General features: G+C 44.1%; 1 protein-coding gene across 8 annotated transcripts in view; it reads right to left on the bottom strand.

Annotated features, from left to right (window-relative positions):
- LOC137424708 (arf-GAP with Rho-GAP domain, ANK repeat and PH domain-containing protein 1) overlaps positions 1 to 22,022 on the bottom strand; it is a 189,490-nt gene extending 167,468 nt beyond the window's left edge. For 5 of the 8 annotated variants that reach the window (XM_078775816.1, XM_078775821.1, XM_078775819.1 and 2 more), the window contains exons 1-3: positions 21,880 to 22,003; positions 21,154 to 21,339; positions 1,211 to 1,657 (exon numbers count right to left, since the gene is read on the bottom strand). In XM_078775816.1, the coding sequence (XP_078631942.1) occupies positions 1,211 to 1,637 (427 nt within the window). In that variant the 5' untranslated portion in view covers positions 1,638 to 1,657; positions 21,154 to 21,339; positions 21,880 to 22,003. Of the gene's footprint in view, positions 1 to 1,210; positions 1,658 to 21,153; positions 21,340 to 21,879 lie in introns of those variants that run through there. The other 3 variants (XM_078775823.1, XM_078775822.1, XM_078775817.1) reach the window with 3 other exon arrangements.
- Between the last annotated feature and the right edge of the window lie 2,773 nt (positions 22,023 to 24,795).

The raw sequence follows: 24,795 nt of genomic DNA, 5'->3' as shown, positions 1-24,795 counted from the left end.
TGACTCAGCCTGTCATCCTTCCGAGGTCGGCTAATTGAGTACCAGTTCACTGGTAATTCCCTGTTTGTCGTTAAAGGCGGCAAAAAGGGTTGGCGTCAGGAAGGGCATCCGGCCGTAAAACATTGCTTCAAAAAGGGGACCAAAAAACAACAACAACCACGGTTCCCGAAAAAGGCCAACCCCCGCTTTGCGGGGAAAAATGGCCTCTAAAGGTGGTTATTTTTGTTTTTATATAACCCCTTTAATGACCAATTCACCCCTTTAATACCCAGCGACCCTTTTAATGACAGGTGACCGTTTTAATGACCGTTGACCCCTTTAATGACCGGTTGGCCCCTTTAATGACCGGTGACCCTTTTAAATGACCGTGTAACAAGTGCAATCGCTTTTTAAGCCAAATTATCCAATAGCAAGTGAAATAGTTCACGTCAAACCAATATGCAAAATTGATACTTCAACAACCTCTTCAGAGACAATCGAATCTGACAATGTGCATGCCAACAAAACAGTCATCACGTGGAAAACAAGGCCACATAGCCATTGTCGAGTTTTACAAAGAACGCAAAGAATTGCCTTAAAAACATGTTGACAAGAAACTTGCAGCCAGGAAGCCACGACCATGACCTGCAGGTCTTTACCAAGGAAACTTTGTGGAAAAATCTCGATTATCCATTTCTTTAAACACTGTTTGCATATATCCTTGTTGCTTTGACAGATGTGTAGATTTTGTTTCTCCACCTGCACAATCACAAGCACTTTATCAAAGTTAGATCAAGGATGTACCAAGGAGGCCAGGAGGTGGATGTGTTATGGAGGGATGGCGTTATGTGCCATAAGTCTTTCACGAACTGGATAGCCAGGCCTGACATTTAACCGAAGTTGGTGGCAATTTGTAATTTGTTCGGGGTGGCGGTGATAACTCGCCTGATTGATGCGACTGACATGATATTTAACGATATGCTAACCGCCATAGCAAGCAAGGAGAAACTGACGTCTTGGGCATTACCCATTTGCTCTGATGAAGGGCTAGCACACCATGATCAATATCATGTTGGTTTCATCCATCATTCTATCTGTCTGCCGACGCAGACCGACGCTACCTTTACCAGCAAGACTAGTTCTTAATTCTTCATTGTTAAGTAAAAGTGAGATAATATCTGTAATGGTATTTTAAATCACATGTATTAAAGTGTTGCCTCAATATACAAACCATTTTGGTATGACGATTCTGGAGCGTTTTTCATTATTTCTTGTTCTGCATTTACCGGATGAAAAGTCATGGTATCATTCTTGTCTTCATATAAAACGTCATCAGATCGCTCTATATCTGTTTTCTTGCTGCCAAAGCAACTTTGCAGGTCTGTCTCCCGATGGGCTTGGCCTTCTGGGGACTTCTTAGGATTACCTTGTTCGGTTTCAGGAATGCTGAAGCTTCGCTCCAGGGCAGCGAGGATGCGACGCCGATGACCGGGCAAGGGCACACCCATGTCTCGGAGGTCTTCCTTCGTAAGACTGGCACAAGCTGCAATGGAGTGGATCCCAGCACCATTGAACAAGCTGGAATACTTGTCGAGACCGATCTTTGAGAGCCACTCGGCCAAGCCTCCATCATAGTCATCATCACCTGCGAACTCCATAATCACTTACAGCACCTGACCTGGGGATGTGGATACAAAGAAGAACATAATAATCGGCAAAGAATGAAAAGCAAAGTAAAAGATTTTGAAAATCAAAATTAAAATTCTTATTGTGAATATAACCTGATACACAGTGCATGCTTTGAAATGTCTTTCTTCCATCCGTTACATAAATTTTTATATATTTTCTCAGAAATACTTAGTAAATCGACTATTGGGATGACCGAGTAAAACTTTGTTTACCGATGAGCAGAGATGAGATGAGATGAAAACAAGACATCCATTTCCTTCTCCTGGGCGTGTTATTTACAAAAGGTAGTTTGATTGCACCATGTTTGTTCAACTGCACTTTTAAGAACTGTGAGCAGTGTTATTCTTCAAACCTCGTGGTGGTTTGTTTTTATTGAAACTTTAGGGAAATTATCGATGAGCTGTGACATATAGCCATGTGCCGAAAATACGTATCATTTTCCACAAAATCAAGTTTCCATGATATGCCATCAACTGCATTTAACAATCCAAATTTTCCATTGAAAGGAATTTTTACCCTCACCAGAAGAGAGGGTATTGCATTTGAGTCCGTTTGTTACTTGCCGGAAAAATTCCGGCAAGTATGTTGGTCGGTTGGTCTCGGTCTGTCTGTTTGTTTGTGCGCAGTACTACGTCTACATCGTTGCACATAGCATCGCCATACTTTACACACATATTTGCCTTGCCCTGGAATAGACTGTGCCCAATTTTTAACTCTCTAGGCCCAAGGGCAAGCTCAAGGTCACCTAAAACGTGAAATCAGGGGGGGGGGGGGGGGGGGATCGAGTTTTCATTTAAAATATATTTCAAACCACTATAACTCTAAATGTACAGGAGATATGCATACACTTACTGTTACTGACATATAGGAAGTCACATACGACATTTCATTTGGCACCATGATCTTTGACCTTAAGTAACCTTGAAAGGTCAAACTCAAGGTCAATTTTTAAAAAAGTACATTCCGGCAAGTCCTCGGTCTCAGACCAATTCTAGTTTGTTTGTTTGTCCGCACAGTATAAATATGATTTTCTCTGCAACCGTTAGTCCGATTGACAGGAAATTTTCACCATAGGTGCAACACCACCTGTAGAATTTTTTAATGATAATTATGACGTCATAGTCACCGGGTTGCCGGTCATGTGGTTCGGCCGCCATCTTGGAAAAATCGAAAACTTTGCACCTCTATATCTCCGAAAGCGCTGAATAGCAATAATTTAGACATGGCTCATTGTAAAGAACTCTCCATGGGGAATAAAATATGTTAATGATGATATAAGCGCCTCCATTATGACGTCATAATTCGACAAGTACAAAACTTCATTCGATAAAGATGAAATTTGAGCGTCATCTCAGGATAAATTGATGAAGAAAAAAATAATAATGGATGACATCATCGGTCATGCGGTTCGGCCACCGTATTTGTTTTAACACAAAAGCCTTAAAAACCACTAACAACACTTCCTGGCGAGGGTCTGCAATCTCCCATTGCTCTTTCATGTTTTTTTTATGCTGAAGACTCCTGTCACAGACTACCACCACTTTAACACTCCTAAGTCAGAACGGTACTACTACCCTGGGCGGTTGCTGTCTACAACCTACTACCTAAAAAAACCGGTCCACCCGGATGGGTGTTTTTTAGGAGACACCATCTCCGTACTGGATAGCCATTGGCTCCCCAAGGGAGCTCATCCACCCCTTCGACAGGTATTGTTTTTTAGTCCTGCAATGTGTCACTGTCACCCTCCCCAATGGCAAGCCAGTGAGGGTAGTCTGTTTAGTCGCCGACTACCTAACCATGCGGCAGGTAGCACTGGGTTACATGTTACCAATGGCAGTAAAGAGACTGACCTGACCTGGAAATGATAGATGAATGCAACTCTTTCTTTGTTCCTCAATTACTAAAATTCCCAGGCAAGGTCACCCCCTCCTAAATCTCCTTAACGGTCATACGATCCAATTCGTAGTTCCTATTCTTCCATGTTTATATTACTTTTGTTTCTTTGTTCCTCCTGCTCCTTCTTTCTACCAATTTTTCTTATTTTTCTTTGGGATTCTCCCATTTTATTGTGGTCATCACAATGCTGGTCGATCACCCTTCTCCAGTTCTTACTCATAGTTGTCCATGGATTATTCTTCCAAATCCAACAACTTCTAAGTCACTTGTACTTGTTCATAATCTTGCCCTTTATTGTCACTCCACATCCATGATAGAATCTACATCTCAATTGTATCTGGTTTCTCTTCCTCTTTCCTTGATGCTGCCGGGCTTGTTTCCACACTATATAACAAAGTCGGTCTCATAACTGCCTTGTAAATTATTCCTTTCCGTTTCAGAGGTACTTTTCTATCACGCAACACGCCATTGCACTGCACTTCCTTCAATTATTCCAACTAGAACTAATCCTTTGCTTAATTTCCATTCCCATTTTTTCATCTTTTGTCACCAATGACCCCAGATACTTGATGCAACTCACTTTCTCCAAATATTCACCCATAATCTTTACACTTTAAACTCTATCCTCTTCTCTAGGCTCAAACTCATGATAATCCATATATTGATTCTCTGGTCTATCAAACTCCAGGGTAGTTGAGGAGAAAACAATTACTAATTTAACAGCTATCTCTATACAGCTCTGGAGCAGGATTATACGGCCCAAAACGTGGAAGCAATCAGTCAACATAGCATTGCCAAACAAAGGGGATGAAAGATAATGTTCAAATAACCAAATAACTAAATAACCATTGCCTTGATTTCACATGCTAGCAAGATATTACTAAAGATCATTCAGCACAGAATAGAAGACTTCTTTTAAGCAAGAAATGCCTGTTGAGCAAGCAGGTTGCAGAAGAGGAAGAGGTACGAGAGATCAAAATGCAAATCTGATGTGGATCATGGAAAAAGGAAGGGAATAGCAATGGAAAGTGTATCTCTCTTTTATAAATTACAAGAACATAAGACCCGTCGCTTTGCTGATGGAAATACCAATCTTTGCTGCGTTGGCTAATCTATGGGGGGGGAAAAAAAAAAAAGGATTCCTGGGAGATCCTGCTCTCCGTGCAGGAATAACCGACGTCACGTGTTGGCATTTGCAGTTTTGACACGCATGTCCATGTACCCATAAAAAAAAATTGGCTCACAAACATTCCAGGGAGTTACCCGTATCCACCGTAGTTGGATTTATTGAAATTCGTTTATCCATTCTCAATTTATAACCGGACAAACAAACAAACAGACAAACAGACAGACACAGCTCCTTTTAAAATATAGATAACAAAAACGTTTGATTGCATTGATCATGGATTTATGTAAAATATGCTCAGAGAAAGGGTTATGTCAGATCACCTGATATGTCTGATAAGAATCCTGTACACTAAACAAGAAGCTGCAGTCAAAACAGAGCAAGGAGAGACAGAATCGTTTGGAATTGTATTTAGGGGGTGAGAAATGGGTTCAATCTCTTCCATAACTTGTTCAATCTACATCGTGAGAACATCGTGAGGAAATCAAACTTTGATGACATAGAGACTGCAGTCAGGATTGGAGAAAGACGTATCAATATATAATGGAAGGTATGCTGATAATACCACTTTTGTTGATCTTTCCAGATTCTGACATCCTGACATTGCTGTTCCCCTCAATGCTAACCATGTATTAATTTCTCTGCCACATTCTCCACTCACTTCAATTTTAGAACCGAGGAGGATGAAACTTTCCACTATTTCCACATGATAGTCTCCCAATCTGAACACGTCGATCTTCTCAGTTGACACAATTTTAGTATTTTTAGGTTTAAATAAAGACCGGCTTTTTCACATTCCTTCTTCACTGTTTGTAGCGGATCCATGAAGTCCTCTTTACTTTCTGCCAAAAGAGTGGTATTATCAGCATAAAAACCACCTCTAAAAGGTACACCTCTAAAAGGTGGTTTTTATGCTGATAATACCACTCTTTTGGCAGAAAGTAAAGAGGACTTCATGGATCTGCTACAAACAGTGAAGAAGGAATGTGAAAAAGCCGGTCTTTATTTAAACCTAAAAATACTAAAATTGTGTCAACTGAGAAGATCGACGTGTTCAGATTGGGAGACTATCATGTGGAAATAGTGGAAAGTTTCATCTTCCTGGGTTCTAAAATTGAAGTGAGTGGAGAATGTGGCAGAGAAATTAATACATGGTTAGCATTGAGGGGAACAGCAATGTCAGGATGTCAGAATCTGGAAAGATCAACACATGACAATACAAACCAAGAGGAGGCTGGTGAATGCTTTGGTATTTCCAGGTGGATATGAGACATGCACAGCGAAGAAGAAGAAGAAAGAAAGGAAGAAGATTGACAGTTTTGAAATTTGGTGTTGGAGACATATGTTAAAAATTCCATGGACTGCAAGAATAACAAACAAATACAAACAAAACAAACAAACAAACTTGAAGAAACGAGACCACAATGTACGTTAGAAGTGCTGATGCTAAAACAGAAACTGTCATTCTTTGGACACATCATGCATGCAGAAAACAAATGTCTGGAGAAGTAAACCATGCTGGGTGTGGTCGAAGGAAGAAGAAGAAGAAGAAGAAGAGCAGGCCATGTATGTGCTAGATGGATGAGACAAAGTCTCTGCCAGGGCTTTGAAAAGCAGTGCAGGATCGGGATGTTTCAAGAAATCTTATCATGAATGTCACCAGAATTTGGACATGATTTGATAGAATGAGATAACAAGATAATATACAGTATTGTGCAAATTAATGTTTATGTTATTCCAATAATATTCATATTTTGGTGTAAATTCCTCAAAAAAATAAGTCATATGTGTTTATTATTGTAAATTAACATCCTTTATAAATGTGCATGAAATAAACTGCTTAAATAAATAACAAGAATGGTGTCATTTTATAATATCAGTCAATACTATAAGTTTGTCCACCCTTTGCCTTCTTGAGTGCCATCACTCTTTTACCCATACTTCATGTATATAACTGAAGCACTCTTACAGGAATATTGTGCCAAATATCCTGTAGTACATTCCACAGTTTTATATGATTGCTTGAGTTCCTCTAGTTCTTCTATGTTTTCATGTAATCCCATATGGCCTCAATGTGTGTCACATCCGGACTCTCGGGTGGCCATTCTCACAATTGGAGCACACCAACTGCAACTTTGTTCTCCAAATACAGTTTTACTATATAGGAAGTGTGTTTTGGATTATTATATTGATGTACACTGAAATCTCTTCTGATTAAACGATTTTCACTGGGACCTGCATGGTGCTGAGGTGTTAGTGTCCCATTGATTTGAACAAGTTTTCTGAAACTAAAAGGTGAGAAGCAATCCCAGACAGTCACAGAGCCTCCCCTGTGTTTAACAGTTGGCTGCAAACATTACGTGTCGCAACGTTCTATGGTTCTTCCGCGTACGAAGTAGCGTCTCCTCGATTCAAAAAGTTAAAACTTCGATTTATCAGACCGGATTACCCAATTCCATTATTCAGTCGTGCAATCTTGGTGTTGCCTTGAAAATTACACGGAAAGAGCAGAGGGTGCAAAACCAGAAACAAAGCCCATAAAAAGCAGAGGGTGCAAGACCATAAACAAAGCACGGAAAAAGCAGAGGGTGCAAGACCAGAAACAAAGCCCGTAAAAAGCAGAGGGTGCAAGACCATAAACAAAGCACGGAAAAAGCAGAGGGTGCAAAACCAGAAACAAAGCCCGTAAAAAGCAGAGGGTGAAAGACCATAAACAAAGCACGGAAAAAGCAGAGGGTGCAAGACCAGAAAATAGGCCCCAGAAGACAGAGAGTCCACTGACCTGTCTGCAGTGGGAAAGTGATAGGTCCATAGACTTAGCTTCATCCCAGGAAATTCTAATAATGTTGAAAGCCCTGGTTTCCATGGCATCAAGCTGAGCAAAGAGTGGCATCAGAATCATTTCATATAATCAAGATATTTACCCTGTGCCCACGAAGCGAAAAGCAGGGTTAGGCATTCAGTTGCGTACGTGCAGCGTACGTGTCTGCATTTTTAAAATTAATTTTCTTGGCAACTGTTGGTCCGATTGACACGAAATTTAACCATAGAGCGCCTCTGCCTGTATAATTTTTTTATTCATAATTATGACGGCATAGGTCACGTGATACAGATGCCATATTGGAAAAACGTTGTCCCTTTATATCTTCCAAACCGCTCAATGGAAAAAGGTGAAACATGGATCATTGTGAAGGACTCCCCATGGGGAATAAGATGTGTTAATGATGATGTCATCGGTACCTTATTTATGACGTCATAATTTGACAAGTACAACGCTTGATTCAATCAGTATGAATATTTTCTCTGCAATTCTTGGTCCGATTGACACAAAATTTTCACTATAGGAGGGCTTACTCCTGTAGAATAATTTAATGATAATTATAACGTCATAGGTCACATGGTACAGGCGCCATCTTGGAAAAACCGAAAACCGTTGCACCTCAATATCTCGAAAAACACTCTGGAAAAATTGAAACGTGGCTCATTGTAAATAACTCCACATGGGGAATAGGTGTTGTTAACGATGACGTCATTCGTGCCGTAATTATGACGTCATAATTTGACAGGGCAACACTTAGTCTGATCAGTTTGATATTTATTAAGCATGATCTACGCAAAATATTATATTAGAGAATATAAATTTATGATGTCATTGCTCATGTGGTCTGGCAGCCATATTGGATCAAAGAAAAAAACCCTTCAAAAACAGACGAGTTGGCTCGCACCAAGTTGACTGCGCAGGGTAAGTATTCAATGAATACCATCTAGTTTTTTCTGTATTTTTTAATATTTTCCCTGTATATGTTTTAAAATATTTGTCTTCCCTTCAGGGGAAACCAAAATCATCATGAAAAATTAAGATTAACTTGAATTTTTCAGTTCTTTTCCTTTTGTGAAAAAGAAAATGCACCATTAGGCAGCAAGTATGCCATTTTTATTATCCCAGTAATTTATATCCATATAACCGTGTCTTGCCTTTGCGAGTCCCTGCTTGGCTTTCAAAGACATATGTGAAGGGAATATGTTTGACATAAATTTCCACACAGATGAGTAAAAGTTTCCATCTTCTGGACACTAATGCAAGTACATACAGTAGGTGTAAAAGGAGGAAGGTAAACTACTTAACATAAACATACAGCAGCAATTAATTTTAACACAACCTCATGTTTACAACGTTCGGGCAAATATAGATATGGTGGTCAATAAGTTATAATCACAAGATACTTAAAATAGTCCAAGATGCACCAATACTTGCTGATTTAATCTTAAAAGGTTGACAAATAAGCTGCCTTAGTTATATTGTAACAGAAGACTGTGGGGTGGACACGTGGTCAAAGCTTCCATCCAGACGATCCCCAATTTCGCAACGGATAATTCAGAGACCATGCACTGTCCGCTGGGAAAGCCAAACAAATCCTTTCTTTGGTTGCGGATGTACAGAATCTCTTGAATGAGATTTGTCGCTTACAGTCGATTCATCCATCTGAAAAGATGGGTGCCGAGTGACGTACCCGAGGAGGAACCACTGCGTTTTCAATGAGGGCTTTTCGGTCCAATTCCCAATAGCCATGAGTTTACCTCGTTCCACTGTTATTGTTCGAAAGCAAACTGCGCACCAGGCCAACACTCCAGTGGTGAGAAGCAGGTTTAATAAGCAATCATGGGGAGCAAAATAAGAGAAGGCCGCTCGAACAGGTATCAAACATATCTAACAGGTATCACCTCATCTTTGTACGCTACACAAGTCCCACGCACCCCACAATATAATGACGGCATATGCTTTCTCTTAAAGCATTCACACCACAAGGACTTAGACAGGGCGAAGTCACAAGACAATAAAGGGAAAACCTGATCATAGATTTTCATGCAGACTCTCTCGCTGACACACACACACACACACACACACACACACACACACACACACACACACACACACACACACACACACACACACACACACACACACACACACACACACACACACACACACACACACACAAACACACACACACACTTAAATGTAAATAACGTTGGTACTTTACCATCGTCTTTCAAGGTTCTTTAGCAGTAATGCTTGTCAAGCACAAGTTAATGATTCTTTAAACTTAATCTCATAACTTGCTGTCTGCAGCTGAATTCCAAACTCACTTTCTGAAACTTCACTCTTACTTCTCCCCATTGCCAATCCCCACCTCAAGTTCCCTCAACTAACCTTTAAGCCACTTGAAGAAACCGTTTCATTTCAATGTTCCAAAGCAGTGAAGCAAAACTTCCCTGATTATGCAGTGTGTAACCACAACCAGCCAAAGTTCCCTTTACACAAAAAGGACAACTTTGCTTTGCATAAACAAGCGAGTGAGATTAGGATAGACCATTTACAAGGTCCCTCTGACAAGCCAAGTGACAATTTTAATTCAGCAATGCATTCAGCAATTTAATTCAGCAACTCCAAGCAGGGCAGTTGCCCGATGAGGGCAAAGTTGCGAAGGGATTGCATATCGACACTGGGTGACCAAATGCTCTGCAGGAACTCTAGGCAGCATGTAACGGAGGCAACGTCAAGAAAGTTTGCTAACCGCGCCTTGCTTTTCCGGAATGCTCTCGGGACACTGTTATCTTTCCGTCATGCCGCTTCTTGTCGGATAGAATGTCTGCATGAAAGATAACAGAAAGTGAAGTGCTAATCAACTGTTCATCAACATTTGAAGTTCACGAGGAATTTCTCATGGAGCATATTGATATCGAAAACAGATTTTAAAAATATATTCAAAAATGAGGAACATTTTACTATACCTTCATTATTTTTGGATATACAAAAGGAGAGTTCATTTGGAAGTTGAGGTCATTGTATTTTTTTTGTTGTTGTTGTTGCAGGCTCAAATCTGTGTGGATTTGGATATTTATGAAGTGCCTTTCTCAAGTCAAGCAGGTGATTGTTTGGCCCTGATCAAATTCGTGGTTGTCAAGATTTATCTCTTACCTTTGATTCTTGAAGAAGAGAAGTGGTTTTAGTGGTCGAACCTGTGGTCACTAAAGTAGTTTTGCCCACGGCTGTGTATCTAGTCCTCAGAAGTTCTCAGGCGTTCACAGTTATAAAGTACAATGGCATCCCGTCAATTGCTTGAGCACATTTGACACTGGAGGAAATGTAGGCGGTTGCGTCACATTCCAAAGGCAAGCCAAATTTCCATTGGTTTTTAAAGAATTTAATACAAGTTTGGAATTGGGTCGGTTGCTTTTATCAAGGTCCTTTCATCCGGACAACTGAACAATACTGGACAATAAATCAGTCGATGTGGAAAAATGTTTAATTTGTTTGTAACTATTGCATAGAACAAATTTACACAAGTCGTGCCTTGTTAAAAAAACAAAAACAATAAACAATTTGCAAAACATACGAGAGGTGATTGAAACGTTCTCGAGATACAAAACACCAACTTGTAAATAATTTTCAATATACAGGTGTGTATAATTAGTGAAAACCAAACACACACACACACACACACACACACACACACACACACACACACACACACACACACACACACCTCATTATACCTCGTTCAGATAACATTTTGAATGCCCCACATGCATTATTGTGAGTGCAAAGTTTAAACCATTATAAAATTGGTATTTTGTAAAAAATTAATAAAACAAAGAAATTTGGAGAAATCCCGACATCCGTGAGGTAAGTTTTACTTACAGAACTGAGGTAATATATATACTGTAATCTATATACCCCACAATGGTTGGGTTAATAACATGCTATCAAAAAACCGAGGCGAATTCCTTACTTCCGCGGTTGTTAGTACCGTACATCGATTATCATCGATTCATGAACCATACACCACTTCAATCCATTAACTTTGTATTCACGACATTGGGATTAAAGTGTTACGGTCATATTTACTATATTATTATTATTACTATTACGAAAACGATACTACTCAAACGATACACTGCTGTATTAAGAAACCTGGGCTTAATTTGTCCGAAACGGCCCAAAGGTGAGGCATGAAGCCGAAGACCTATACGTACCGTTTTGTTCGAAGAGACGCAACGCCGATGCTTTCGATATTTGATGGTCATTTTAACAATCGGTTTGTTTGTGTTTCACACCGAATGAAAAACGTCAAGGTAGAGTATGGTGATTGTGATATATGACAGGTTCAACGATATGTTAGGCCTGAACGAAATTGGAATCAAAATGCCAGAATGCCGTAATGACATCAGACGTAATCACATCAACCTTTCATGTGACCAGATTCTCAGCTCTGATTGTATGTATGTCCCTTCAAACGTATACCAGACGGACAAACACTGTTCTAGATGGCTTTGCCCTATGGGCTACGCCATAAAAAAATACTGTCACGACATGTACAATTCAAAATGGTTGTCTCAAAACTCGGCAACACCTTACATCGGAATGCAAAGCAAAACTTGAATGCAGTAGCAAAATGAAACATCCACACAACAATATTATATCCACAGGCAAAAAGAAGGCTTTAAAAACATGTTTTGCCCAAAATATTTTTTCATGCAATATAAACATTTAACCTTACTGTTGTATGTCAATTTCTATTTTTTTTTTTTTTTTTAACAAATCGAAAATATATGGTGTGCAAAACCTCAAACTTCTCAAAACAAGGACAAATGCTCATCGGATGAAAGAGAGCAAGGATGAAATCAGAAAATGCAGGAAAATTTGGGAGAAGCAAAAAAGAAAACTTTCTGTCTTCTACCGACTCCTCTCCGGCCTTGCTCCCCCTGCTCTGTCTGTGCTCTGTCCCCCAAATATTCTTCCTGTTGTGCTTATGTACTTCCCTCTCTCTCACTCTTGTCTCCCACTCCCTTCATTGCATGTTTTATGTGTCTGTGCATCTTTTCATGTTCAATGTGTTAGCTCTTACACGAGCCTCGATTCTGTATATTAAAAAAAATTATAAATAAAAACTCCAAGACGTGATAAATCACAATGAGGTGTGAAACGAGGAGGGAGTGGAAGAGCAGATTAGTCCAGTGCTCACAGACATGCAGCATTGAATAGCTCAGCATGTTCCGGGCATTATAAGCTGAAGACTGGAAAATATAAATGTACTATCACCACTACCTCTACCTCAACCACAACCACCATTACAACATCTTTTTTAATGGCACCAACTATTCCGACGTTTTTGTGAGGACGGCTCAGATTTTTTTTTTGGTTTAAGCCTCACACAAAATTTCTGGACAGACACAAATTGTTCGAACGAAGGTGGCAGGAATTTGTAATTTGTTCAGGGTGCCAGCGATACCTTGGCTACCCTTAATGAAAGACACCGTGGGATCCGAAGGATGGTCCAGTTTGTGATGCACCGCCCTGCATACGAAGCACCAATCCGTGAGTTTATAGTGATGTTGGGAGTCAAACCAGACTTTTCAAGTCAAATGTCACAGGCTAGACAAATAATGCTACTTCCGCACCAACTTTTTTTTTTAAGGGTAAGATGGAAGCAACTGAAAAATAGAGAAGGGAAAGTTTAACTTCGTTAATGGATAAAGTATTTGACTCAATAATCAGGGATACAATAAGAGCATTACGAGTATATTGAAAGGTTTGAGTCGATGTAGGATAGTCAGCTCGAGTTTATCAAAAAAGTGTCTTGTTTACCAAGGTTGGGAAATTTTGAAAATCAATTTATTGCAGTGAGTTGGATCTTGTCCAAATCCTTGTCAAGAGGCATCGGACAAGGCTCCACCCAGGATATCACTAGCAATCTAGCATAAGTTAAAAATTGTAAAATATGTGGTAAGCTAGCACACTGTATAAAATAGCTTCAGAATAGGAAGCAAAGAGTGAATATTACATATCAGGTCTTAAAACTGTTAACAATAGCAGAGTAACATTGAGCTTAGTGCTAAAAGTTACTTTTTGTAATACACGGATATACTGTATACATTTTAGATTTCGATAATGCAGTTAAAAAAGTATTGCAACATGCTAGTGCTTCTCCTACCTGCCCATAATGTTGCTTATCCGCCATCCATACAATATCGAAATTTGCTAAAGACAAGTTGTGAGTTTGGGAGACAAGAGATAAGGGTGGCATGAAAGGTGAGCGTCACTCAAGAAAGGTACTGTGGGTTAAAGAGTTTAAATACCCTAAAGGAACAGCAAATTCAGATTGAAAGTGAAACACAAGCCAGAATACAAAACTGTGAAGTGATAAATCCAGTTATTGGATTGTCCTCTTTATGTATTTCATTTTTTTTAATGCACAAAAATCCACATTTCCCATGAAATTTTCGACCCACCTTGTCCATGACTGCATGTAAAACGCATAAGGAGTCGCTTAAATGTGTTTGTGGGTCTATGTTCGGCTATGGAATTAAATGAGGAAATGATAAAAAAGTGAAAGCTGTAATTTTGTTGGAAATTAGATAACATGTGCAGTGGCGTCTTCATTGTGATAAATTGGAAAACGAAAGAATTTGAGAGAAAGACTTTGAGCAAATTGTCGAAAATTATGAAAGGTGTTTGTGCAAGGGACAATATTTGTCGATGAAAAAAATAAAAGAGATAATATAAAGTAAAAGACTATATTGTTACATTTGTGGGGGTAGATGATGGAATACCATAGTGGAGGCAGGATTGCATAGGTATAGCATGGATCGTGGACGAGTAGGAGACATCTCAATGTATTAAGTAGGGAAACTGGAGCTTAAGTTGTTTATGCGCCTTCACACGAGGGGTGAAGCTATCATAATTAGATAGGGGTTAAGATTAGTTTTCCCCCAGTATGTGATTGCCCTCAGTGGTTTTTCCTGACATTTTACAATTACAACACGGCCGGCCATAAAACCATCCATTAACCAACAATAACCGACATAATTGCTGACAGTACCCGAACATTGCCGATCTGCAAGTAAGCCACGCCTTAATGACGCTCACAAAGTGGCAGACCACGCCCCCAAAGTTCGACATTGGTCGAGCACGAGCATGGAGTTATTCGATGGGGCTCGATGATTGGTGAGTGTGATGTCAAAGAGCGAGAATTTTCAAGCAGGAGGAAGAAGAGTCGCTCGGGCGGTCGCTTGGTCTCTGTGTAAGAACAAGAAGCTTACCATTGTTGGTGCGTTTGGTGTGCTGGGATTTGTGTGTGCTTTTAAAGGAGCGTGGAGCTTTTGCTGCGCAGGCAGCATCTTGACAGATACAAGCAACATTCGGGCTCATCAATGAGCCGGGGTCCATGTGACACTTGACAGTGGAGAGCGAAAGGCGGCCATCTTGGCTGCTTGCTTCGCAACTGGGTGTTTGACGCATGGTTTCGGCACCATTTTTCCCACACAAGTGGCTAAACCAGATGCAATGGCCACCAAGCCCATAAAACCCAAACACCAAACATTTCATTTCAGGAAGTATGTGGAACAGTCTGCATGGAATTGCTGTAGAGGCGGAGACACTGTGGTGGAGTTCAAAAGGTGCTGGGATAGAAATTCAGGAGTTAAGAAGGCACAAGGGAAAAGATGGATAACGGAGGCACAGATGGATAACGGATCTCGATCAGTAAAACAATATGCTCTTATCCTCTTCCTTGGCACTCTTTGGGTAACAATTGAAACTAGAAAGCAACTGAAAATGCAAAGCCTGTCTGCGTCAGTATGTATTCAGATATATTTTTGTTCTTCTTCCATATGCTCAAAATAACGAAAACAATTTTAAAAAACACAAAATGAAAATTGACGATTTGATGCAACCTTGACCTTTGACCTTTTGATCTAAAAAAAAAAACAATTGGCTTCTAAACTTTACCGTTTCGTCACTTTTCGCCATTGTTGGTAAGCTACATCAACACGAGACTGCTGGGACGAAAGAAAATACTTTTGATTTGTGAACTAATTTAGTGACCCAATATGCAAATTCTTAAAATTTCAGGTCAATCAGATGAAAATTGACGATTTTTGTGATGCCGACCTTTGACGTTTTGACCAAATTATTAATTTGTCTTCTCCATATTGTCATAATAAAGCTTTGTTGAAAATTTGATGACAAAACTCAAATGGTAAATTGAAATTTCAGGTCAATTGGATGAAAATTGATGATTTTAGTGATGCTGACTTTTGACCTTTTGATAAAATTATTAATTTGCCTTCTCCGTATTATCATAATAAAGCTTTGGTGAAACTTTGATGACAAAACCTCAAATGGTAAAAAAAAGTTACGGCCCAGACAGACACACACAGACAAACACACAGAAGTGATTACAATGGTGTGCAAGAGACGGGCTAATGAGAGAAAATTAAAATTATGAGTTTAAAGGAACCACACAATGCATATTAATTATAGCCACTTCCATTTTGCTTGGTGCTGATGGTGGTGGTGGGAGTGGTAGTTCATTCGAGTCTATGGACAGAGTTCCAGTGTTACTAAAGCAGTCCATTATCAAGGATTACAACAGGTATTTACAACAACAGGACATTGCCTTCCCAGCAGTCAAAACAGGAGTTTGCAATTGGGTCAGAGTGCTTCAGTAGTCAAGGAAGCAAATTTGAATCGAAGCCAGATGAGACATCCCAAAGGTAAGTGAACTCCCTCTGCTCCATCCTGATGGACCCCAACTTGTTTCAACTGAAATACAAAAACAAACCACGAGGCCCATGGTTCATGGAGGAGTTGCAATGCAGGACAATTGAGATTGGGAAGACATCTTGTGCACCATGCTCAATACAGAGCTTCAGTTCTGCCGAAACGGCTTCTTTGGCTAGAGTTAAAATGCTGCACAGTTCTCCGACACTGCGACACAGAACACCGGATTGAGTGAGCAGGAATTTTGATGGAATAGTTGGCATGCCAGATAATGCTGGCAGACAGAATGCGCAGCTTAACATCCATCCGAGGAATATCGCACACATTGACGACTCAGCCTGCCTGCGAAACACCACAATGCGAAAAAAAAAAAAATTCTATTCAATCTCTTGTAATTCTAAATCACTACATGCTCTCAATTCAAATTCATTCCACCCCTCCTCTATCGTTCTTAAACGGATCGCTAACTTGAAAATCACAATAAACCCAATTTGTTATAAATGTTCGTCTTTCATGAATCATCCACTTTCTAAACTCCCCCCTTGCCCCTCCTGTCCAAATCTCCCCGCTCGCCCCTCCCCTCCTAAACTCCTCCCTTGCCCCTCCCCTCCTAAACTCACCCCCCCACAACCCCTCCCCTTCAAATCTCCCCCCCTACCATCCCTCTCCAATTCTCCCACCTCCCACCCCCTTCTCAAAGCTGCCTCCTCCCATCTTCATCTCCCTTCTATCTCACACCTCCACCTTCCCCAACCTTCTACTTTCCTCTGCCATCCCTCAAAGAACCAGTCACCGTGCCTCCTCCCATCACCATCAAACCTTTCGTCCTTATCCTTCCCTTTCTTGTAACTCTTCTGTAATCTCTGACACACTATTAACTGCTCGTCCTACATCCCCCGCCCATCCTTCATCTGCCCCTACCCCACCCCTCCCCTCTCCTGCACCCGATGCTCCCGCTCTCTCCTCATCAACGATGTGGACCTCAAACATCCGAGGCCTACGCTCAAACCTGATTGATCTCTCCATTCAGGTTGCTTCTGACAATCCAGACTTGATCTGCTTAACAGAAACTTTCCTCCTTCAAGATGTCTCTGATTCCTTAATATCTCTTCCTGGTTACTCGCTCCTCCGGTATGATAGACCTGAGCCTCGTCTGGTGGTGGGGTTGCTATCTTTATCAAAAACTCTCTTCCTCACTCTCCTTGCACTGCCCTCTCTCCACCCCACCCCCAGGAGTACCTCTGGCTATGGCTTCCTCTCCGCTCCCACCTTTTGTTCATATGTGTTCTGTACCGTCCTCCAAACAGTGATGACTCCATTTACATGTCGCTGTCTGACAACATGGACCAACTTCTATCAACTCATCCCAACTCTCTCTTGCTCATATGTGGTGACTTCAACTGTCATCATGCCAGCTGGCTGGGTGTGGGTTCCTCTCTCACCAGCCATAGCACCTCAGCAAAAGACTTCTGTGACTCATTGGGACTGACACAATCTGTCAATTTCCCGACCCGGATCTCAGTCGATGGAGTATCTTCTCTTCTAGACTTGTTTATGACAAACTTCCCTGCAAATGTCTGCTGCTCTTCTTCTGCTCCAATCGGTTCTTCTGTTCATGTGCTTGTTAAAGTAGACATCTCTCCATGTGCTTGTTAAAGTGGACATCTCTCTGGCCATTCTCAGAGAGCCTCCTCAGCGTCGACGAGTCTGGCATTTCACTCAGGCCGACTGGCACGGGCTCCAAGCAGCCATCAATCATCTGGACTGGTCTCCCATCTCTACTGCCTTTGACATCAATTCTTCCTGGGAATTCTTCCAAAGCAAACTGCACTCTCTCATGCACAGATTTATCCCAACTCGTCTTCAGTTGTCTTACCCTTCCTCCCATCCATGGTACACAGAATCGTGTGGTGAGGCAGTTGCCCTGAAACAACTTGCCTTTGCCTCTTGGAAGGCAAATCCACCTGAAGGCAATCTCAGTTCCTTCCACCAAGTTCGGAAAAAGTATGTGTCTCCCCTCAGGAGTGCCAGGAAGCACTATCTCTCCACACTCAAGAATGAACTCTCAAACCTGTCTCCTTCCTCCAAATCCTGGTGGCATCTGGTCAAATTCCTACAGGTCGCACAAGATCTGCAGGCAACCCTCTTATGGTTAAAAAGCCAAAATCTAGGCTCTCTGCTCACATTCACTCTTTCATTCCCCTTTTTCCCCGCCTCTGGAACAAACTCCCCCACTCCCTTCAATCCCACTTCTCCTTCCAGGTCTTTAAAACAGCTGTTCACCACCATCTCTTATCTTCCCCCATCCAAAACCATGATGTTTTCTACCCCCGCTAATTCACCCCAGATACACTTTTTCGAAATTCCAACTTCTTTCCTGGAAGTCCTTGCAGGGTCCATATGTTTTATACCTCTCCCACCTCCCCCCAAGCCCTCTCCCTCCCACAGTTCTCTCGATGTCCCTGCTCTCAAATGTTGTGTTTGTGTCCTTCCCCCTCTCTCCCCATCTTGTCTACCGCTCCCCTTATTTTGTGTTTTATGTGTCGGTTTGTGTCCGTTTGACTTTTTGTGTGATTAATGCTAGCTCTTTGACGAGTCTTTTTGTATCTTGTACACAAAAAAAAAAGGTTGAAGGTTTATAACTAGATCATGATTGAAACCCAGGCTGGAAGGGTCAGAGAAGAACCACTTTAAAGGACCATTTTTCCCCACAGAGCAAGGGTTGGCCTTTTTCGGGCACCATGGCCCCCTTTTTGACGCAATGTTTTATGGCCGGATGCCCTTCCTGCCACCATCCCTGTTAGTCGCCTCTTGCGACACACAGGGTAGTACCAGTGAACTGGTACTCAATTTGCCGACCTCGGAAGGATGACAGGCTAAGTCAACCCCCCGGCATTAATTCAGCGATCAACCGGGATTCGGACCCAGGATCCTCGGATCCCAAGCCGGCACCCTGACCGCTAAGCCAACACCAGGCTAGAAGGGTCAGAGGTGATTGCGTAATCATTGACATCGCACTAATGGATGTTTTACGAAAAAGATCGCATCAAAAGGAAAAAATATATATTTAATGGATTTTATGTGTTTTCTATGTGTACAAAATGTGAGCTCATGAAAGAGCAATGTGACAGACCGACTGCTGAGACGGCAATGAACAATGTAGGCCCATGGAAGAGCATTGTGACAGACCGACTGCTGAGACAGCAATGACCAATGTCGGCCCATGGAAGAGCAATGTGACAGACCGACTGCTGAGACGGCAATGACCAATGTAGGCCCATGGAAGAGCAATGTGACAGACCGACTGCTGAGACGGCAATGACCAATGTAGGCCCATGGAAGAGCAATGTGACAGACCGACTGCTGAGACGGCAATGACCAATGTAGGCCCATGGAAGAGCAATGTCACAGACGGACTGCTGAGACGGCAATGACCAATGTAGGCCAATGGAAGAGCAATGTGACAGACTGACTGCTGAGATGGCAATGACCAATGTAGGCCCATTGGAAGAGCAATGTGACAGACCGACTGCTGAGACGGCAATGACCAATATAGGCCCAGGGAAGAGCAATGTGACAGACCGACTGCTGAGACGGCAATGACCAATGTAGGCCCATGGAAGAGCAATGTGACAGACCGACTGCTGAGACGGCAATGACCAATGTAGGCCCATGGAAGAGCAATGTGACAGACCGACTGCTGAGACGGCAATGACCAATGTAGGCCCATGGAAGAATGATGCTTATGATGTGAAAGCAACAGGCTTGGCACTTCACCTGCATCACATGAACCACCTTTCGAGGCCATTTTTCCCCACAGAGCAGGGGTTGGCCTTTTTCGGACACCGTGGTCCCCTTTTTGAAGCAATGTTTTACGTCCCCGGATGCCCTTCCTACCGCCAACCCTGTTAGTCGCCTCTTATGACACACAGGGAATTACCAGTGAACTGGTACTCAATTTACCGACCTCGGAAAGATGACAGGCTGAGTCAACCCCCCTGGTGTTAATGCAGCGATGACCGGGATTTCAACCCAGTATCCTCGGATTCCAAGCCTGCACCCTAACCGCTAAGCCAACACCAGGCTTCACCTGCATCACATGGAGTGCCAATAAGCTTAAGAGCATTAGATTCCACAGAATGTAGCAAAGGGCTGGCAAGTTCGACTAGAGGTATGCACACTCACCGATGAGCTGTCCAGTCTGGGTTCGAATCCTGACCCAGCTCCAAACCGTCATTCTGGTGTTTTGCATGGATGACAAAGCATCAATGTGTGTACCGTCCCTTAGAGCGTCCATGTCTGCCAGCATTAGTTGGTGGATTATAAATATCCCACAATGCTCTTCGTGAAGCCAAGTTATCGCTGGCCTCCTGAACAAATTACAAGTTGCTACTCTAACTTACAGGGAGCACTGTATCAGTGGTACAGTTGCCACCCACAACGATGTGCTGCATATGGCAGAAGAAGAAGAATCCAGAAGAAGCAGACGTGATGCTGGGGTGCCAATACACAGATGAGAGCGGTACCCCCAATGAGCTATTGACAAAGTCCTTATAGTCTGTAAGTCGTTCCAGTATTCCAAGGAATACCTAGGAATACCGGTGGATGCCTAGTCGTTGGGTGACTTTGGAGGCCAGCCTTGCTTTATGGTCAGTCCCCTCCGTCGCTCAACTACACTGGAGTTCGTGAGCACAAAATGGCAAACAGGATGTTGCATCACAGACTGCACTGTTACTCTCCATGGACATCGAGCCACCTGTCACATATATCACTATTTGTTTGTACACGTTAAAGATCCCATGGTTTGTTCCCAAAGGAGCAAATCAATGGCGTGCTTGTATTCCGGCTAAATTCCAAAGTATATCCTCCTTAAAAGACGGGTTAGGGTTCTGTTTACCTGAATGGTGCGAAGATGACGCCCCAAAACGAGCACAGGTAGGACAAAGGTATTGTTAGACGTCGGTGAATTCCAAGGCCACGTGATGCATTATGGGAATCGAACTTGGGTTTCTGGCTCATCAAGTTATTCGGGTCCAGGTGGGAACACCATCGGGTGAAGACATGTTCCTCGATGGATGTAGATCTATTCAAATATAAAAGGAAGAGCATTTTGACAAATGAGGAACATTTAGTCACGATCTGGAAATTTATCCACGTCACGCAAGTCGCGTGACGTTTCGTTGCGCACGTCGCGCACGTCGCGTGACGTAACGTCGCGGTCGCCTATGACGACGAATATGAGCGAGCATTGATGAAGAAGACAGTCCACCTCGTTTAAAGGTCGTGTCTACCTGCATGTGGGTGTGGTTCGCGCGTTAATGGATCCTTGATAATGACACCAGAACACGTGTTTACACACACCTTGCCACACACCCAAAACACTCGCAGGTACAGCACACTCGATCGAGACACCGTAGGTGGTCTCGGGGTCTCGTCCCGTCACTCTCCCCTCAATGAATATCGCGATATTACGAGTATCGTAAACGGGAATAACTTGATAGGTTTATATCGATGATAAACAAATCACACGTTCTCACAGGAATCCTTCCCAGGAGAGCGGGCGGATACACCTTGAGGGTTTAAATTAAAGGTAACGAACGCGCGGTCACGTGTCCCGACTCACATCCATGTGTGGAGAAGAGTCCGTGCTCGCGCCGCGCGTTCCGACGGAGCTCGAGATGTAAAGTCGAGTAACGAGAGGTGTGGGACGTTGAGACACCGGGGGAATGTGGGAGGAGACAGGGAAGGACGAGCTCGAACAGACACATCGACGTGGGCGGGAAGGGATTGCGCTCGGAGCTGCTGGGGGCGGGGCTTGCCACCTCGGCTTGGACTTGGCTCCTTAGGTCCACAAAGGTGACTGGTTCAGTGCGAGGTCTCGGTGTTGCTACGACAGGGAAATCCGCATTGATTGTCGGCACCTGAGATCGCTTAACTTTCCAGCTGATGGCGGCGCGGGCCATAACCGAGTACGTCGTCCGTCCGATGGATATTAAGCTGTCTGTCCCATGATGTGCTACAATAGTACGTCGTGGTGGATGTTCTTGTGGTCACGTGACCAGCCCCATCATTCATACCGAGTCCGGTTACGTTGAAATCGACCGGAAAGTCACAAAAGTCCTTGTTTGGTGTGCGGAGGTTATTCAGAGGCGAATACCACGAGTAGTGCTTCAATGAGGTGTTTGAGAATCCAAAGCTCAGACTGAATTTATAAATGATTAAATTACATAAATTTCCCAGACATTTATTTTAATACACGGCGAGTCATGTATCTTGTGATTGTTAAACAAATGTCCACTCACCCTCAACCCTTCCCCTTCGACACCTCCAACACCCCCTTCCAATTCGCGACGTTCCGCACACCACCTCCGAGACCTTCCACCCCCCCCCCCCCCCGAGATCCCCCACACCCTCCTCCTCCTCCGAGACCCCCAAACCCCCCCCCCCCTTCCAGGAGACCTTCCACACGCTCCTCCCTTCCGAGACATTCCACACCCTCCCCCTCCGAGACCCCCACACCGCCCTCCCACTCCGGGACCCCCGAGATATTCCACAAGCTCCCCTACTCCTCCACGAGACCTTCCACAAGCCCCCCCCATCCACAAGACCTTCCACACGTTCCTCCCAAGACCTTCCACACCCCCGCCTTCCCTTCGGGACCTCCCAGAACCCCAGAACCCCAGAACCCCTCCCACCCCTCCAGGACCTCCCACACATGCCCATTTCCATTCTTTCCCCAGGGCGTGCAACACCCCCCCCCCGGCCCCTCCAACCCCTCCTGTCTACCCCCGCCCCCTTCCCTGTCGCTCCCCGCCCTCCTCCTGTTTCCCCCCGCCCTCCTCCTGTTTCCCCCCGCCCTCCTTCCCGTCCTCCTCCTTGTCCCCCCACCTCTCCCTCCCTGTCCCCCACCTCCCCCTCCCTGTCCTTCACCTCCCCCTCCCTGTCCTTCACCTCCCCCTCCCTGTCCCCTCACCTCCTCCTCCCTGTCCCCCACCTCCCCCTCCCCTCCTCCTTGTTCCCCCACCTACCCCTCCCTGTCCCCCAAACTCCCCCCTCCGTGTCCCTGCACCTACCCCTCCATCCCCCCTCTTCCCTCCTCCCTGTCCCCCACCACCCCTTCCCTGTCCCCCACCACCCCTTCCCTGTCTCCCACCTCCCCTTCCCTGTCCCCCCCTCCCCTTCCCTGTCCCCCCCCCCACCCTCCGCCTTGTCCCCCCACCTCCCCCTCCCTGTTCCCCCACCTCCTCCTCCCTGTTCCTCTTCCCACCCTCCTCCCTGTCCCCCCGACTACCCCTCCCTGTCCCCACACCTACCCCTCCGTCCCCCCACTTCCCCCCTCCCTGTCCTCCCACCTCCTCCTCCCCCCCCCCGCCGTCCTCCTGGTTCCCCCACCTCCCCCTCCCTCCTCCTTGTCCCCCCACCTCCCCTCCCTCCTCCTTGTCCCCCCACCTCCCCTCCCTGTCTCCCCACCTCCTCCTCCTCCCTGTCCCCCCACCTCCTCCTCCTCCTCCTCCCTGTCCCCCCACCTCCCCCTCCCTGTCCCCCCACCTCCCCCCTCCCTGTCCCCCCACCTACCCCCTCCCTGTCCCCCCACCTACCCCTCCCTGTCCCCCCACCTACCCCTCACTGCCCCCCCCCCCGCCGTCCTCCTGGTTCCCCCACCTCCCCTCCCTGTCCCCCAACTCCCCCCTCCTTGTCCCCCACCTCCCCCTCCCTGTCCCCCACCTCCCCCCTCCCTGTCCCCCCACCTCCCCCCTCCCTGTCCCCCCACCTCCCCCCTCCCTGTCCCCCCACCTCCCCCCTCCCTGTCCCCGCACATTCCTCCTCCTCCAGATGTACGCCCTGTATATCAGTTCAAATCCGATAACGTACCGACTTCCTTGATCCTTTACTCCTATCTCCTTCCAACCTCCATTGTCTTCTCTTTTCATTCCTTTCACACTTTTCCTTGTCTCAGTCTGTGTCTCACTGTCTGTGTCTCACTGTCTGTGTCTCACTGTCTGTGTCTCACTGTCTGTGTCTCTGTCTGTCTGCCTCTTTCTCTCTGTCCTGTTCCTCCTTTATTCCAACATCCTTTTCCAGCGCTTTTACGTCATTTTCAAGGTTTCACCTCCTTGAACAGTTCAACTCGATGGAAATAATCTTTTATTCGTTACGTCAGTCACGAAAGGTGGATCGAGGTTATGTTTTCACTCCTGCAGGTCTGTTTGCTTGTTTGTTCGTGACCAGGATAACTCAAAAAGTTGTGAACGGATTCAGATGAAATTTGGTGGACAGGTTGGGTGGATGATAAGGGGACTAATTGATTCGATTTTGGTTAAGATCTGAATCAAGATCCGGCCTATCAGTGGGATACAAAACATAAACTGTTCACGCTGGCGGAGGTATACGCTCTACATAGTGACGTTCTTGTTTTTATACCTCCGCGTCGACGGAGGGATTATGTTTTCAGGTTGTCCGTCCGTCCGCCGTTCGTGATAGGTTTTCGTAACCGCCATAACTTGAGAACGGCTGAAGAGATCTTTGTCAAATTTGGTTC

The sequence above is a fragment of the Myxine glutinosa genome, chromosome 4 (genome assembly GCF_964187855.1).
Source record: "Myxine glutinosa chromosome 4, kmMyxGlut1.1, whole genome shotgun sequence".
Classification (NCBI taxonomy): Eukaryota; Metazoa; Chordata; class Myxini; order Myxiniformes; family Myxinidae; genus Myxine; species Myxine glutinosa.
The sequence above is the reverse complement of the archived record's forward strand: the minus strand, read 5'-3'. Positions and strand labels throughout refer to the sequence as shown.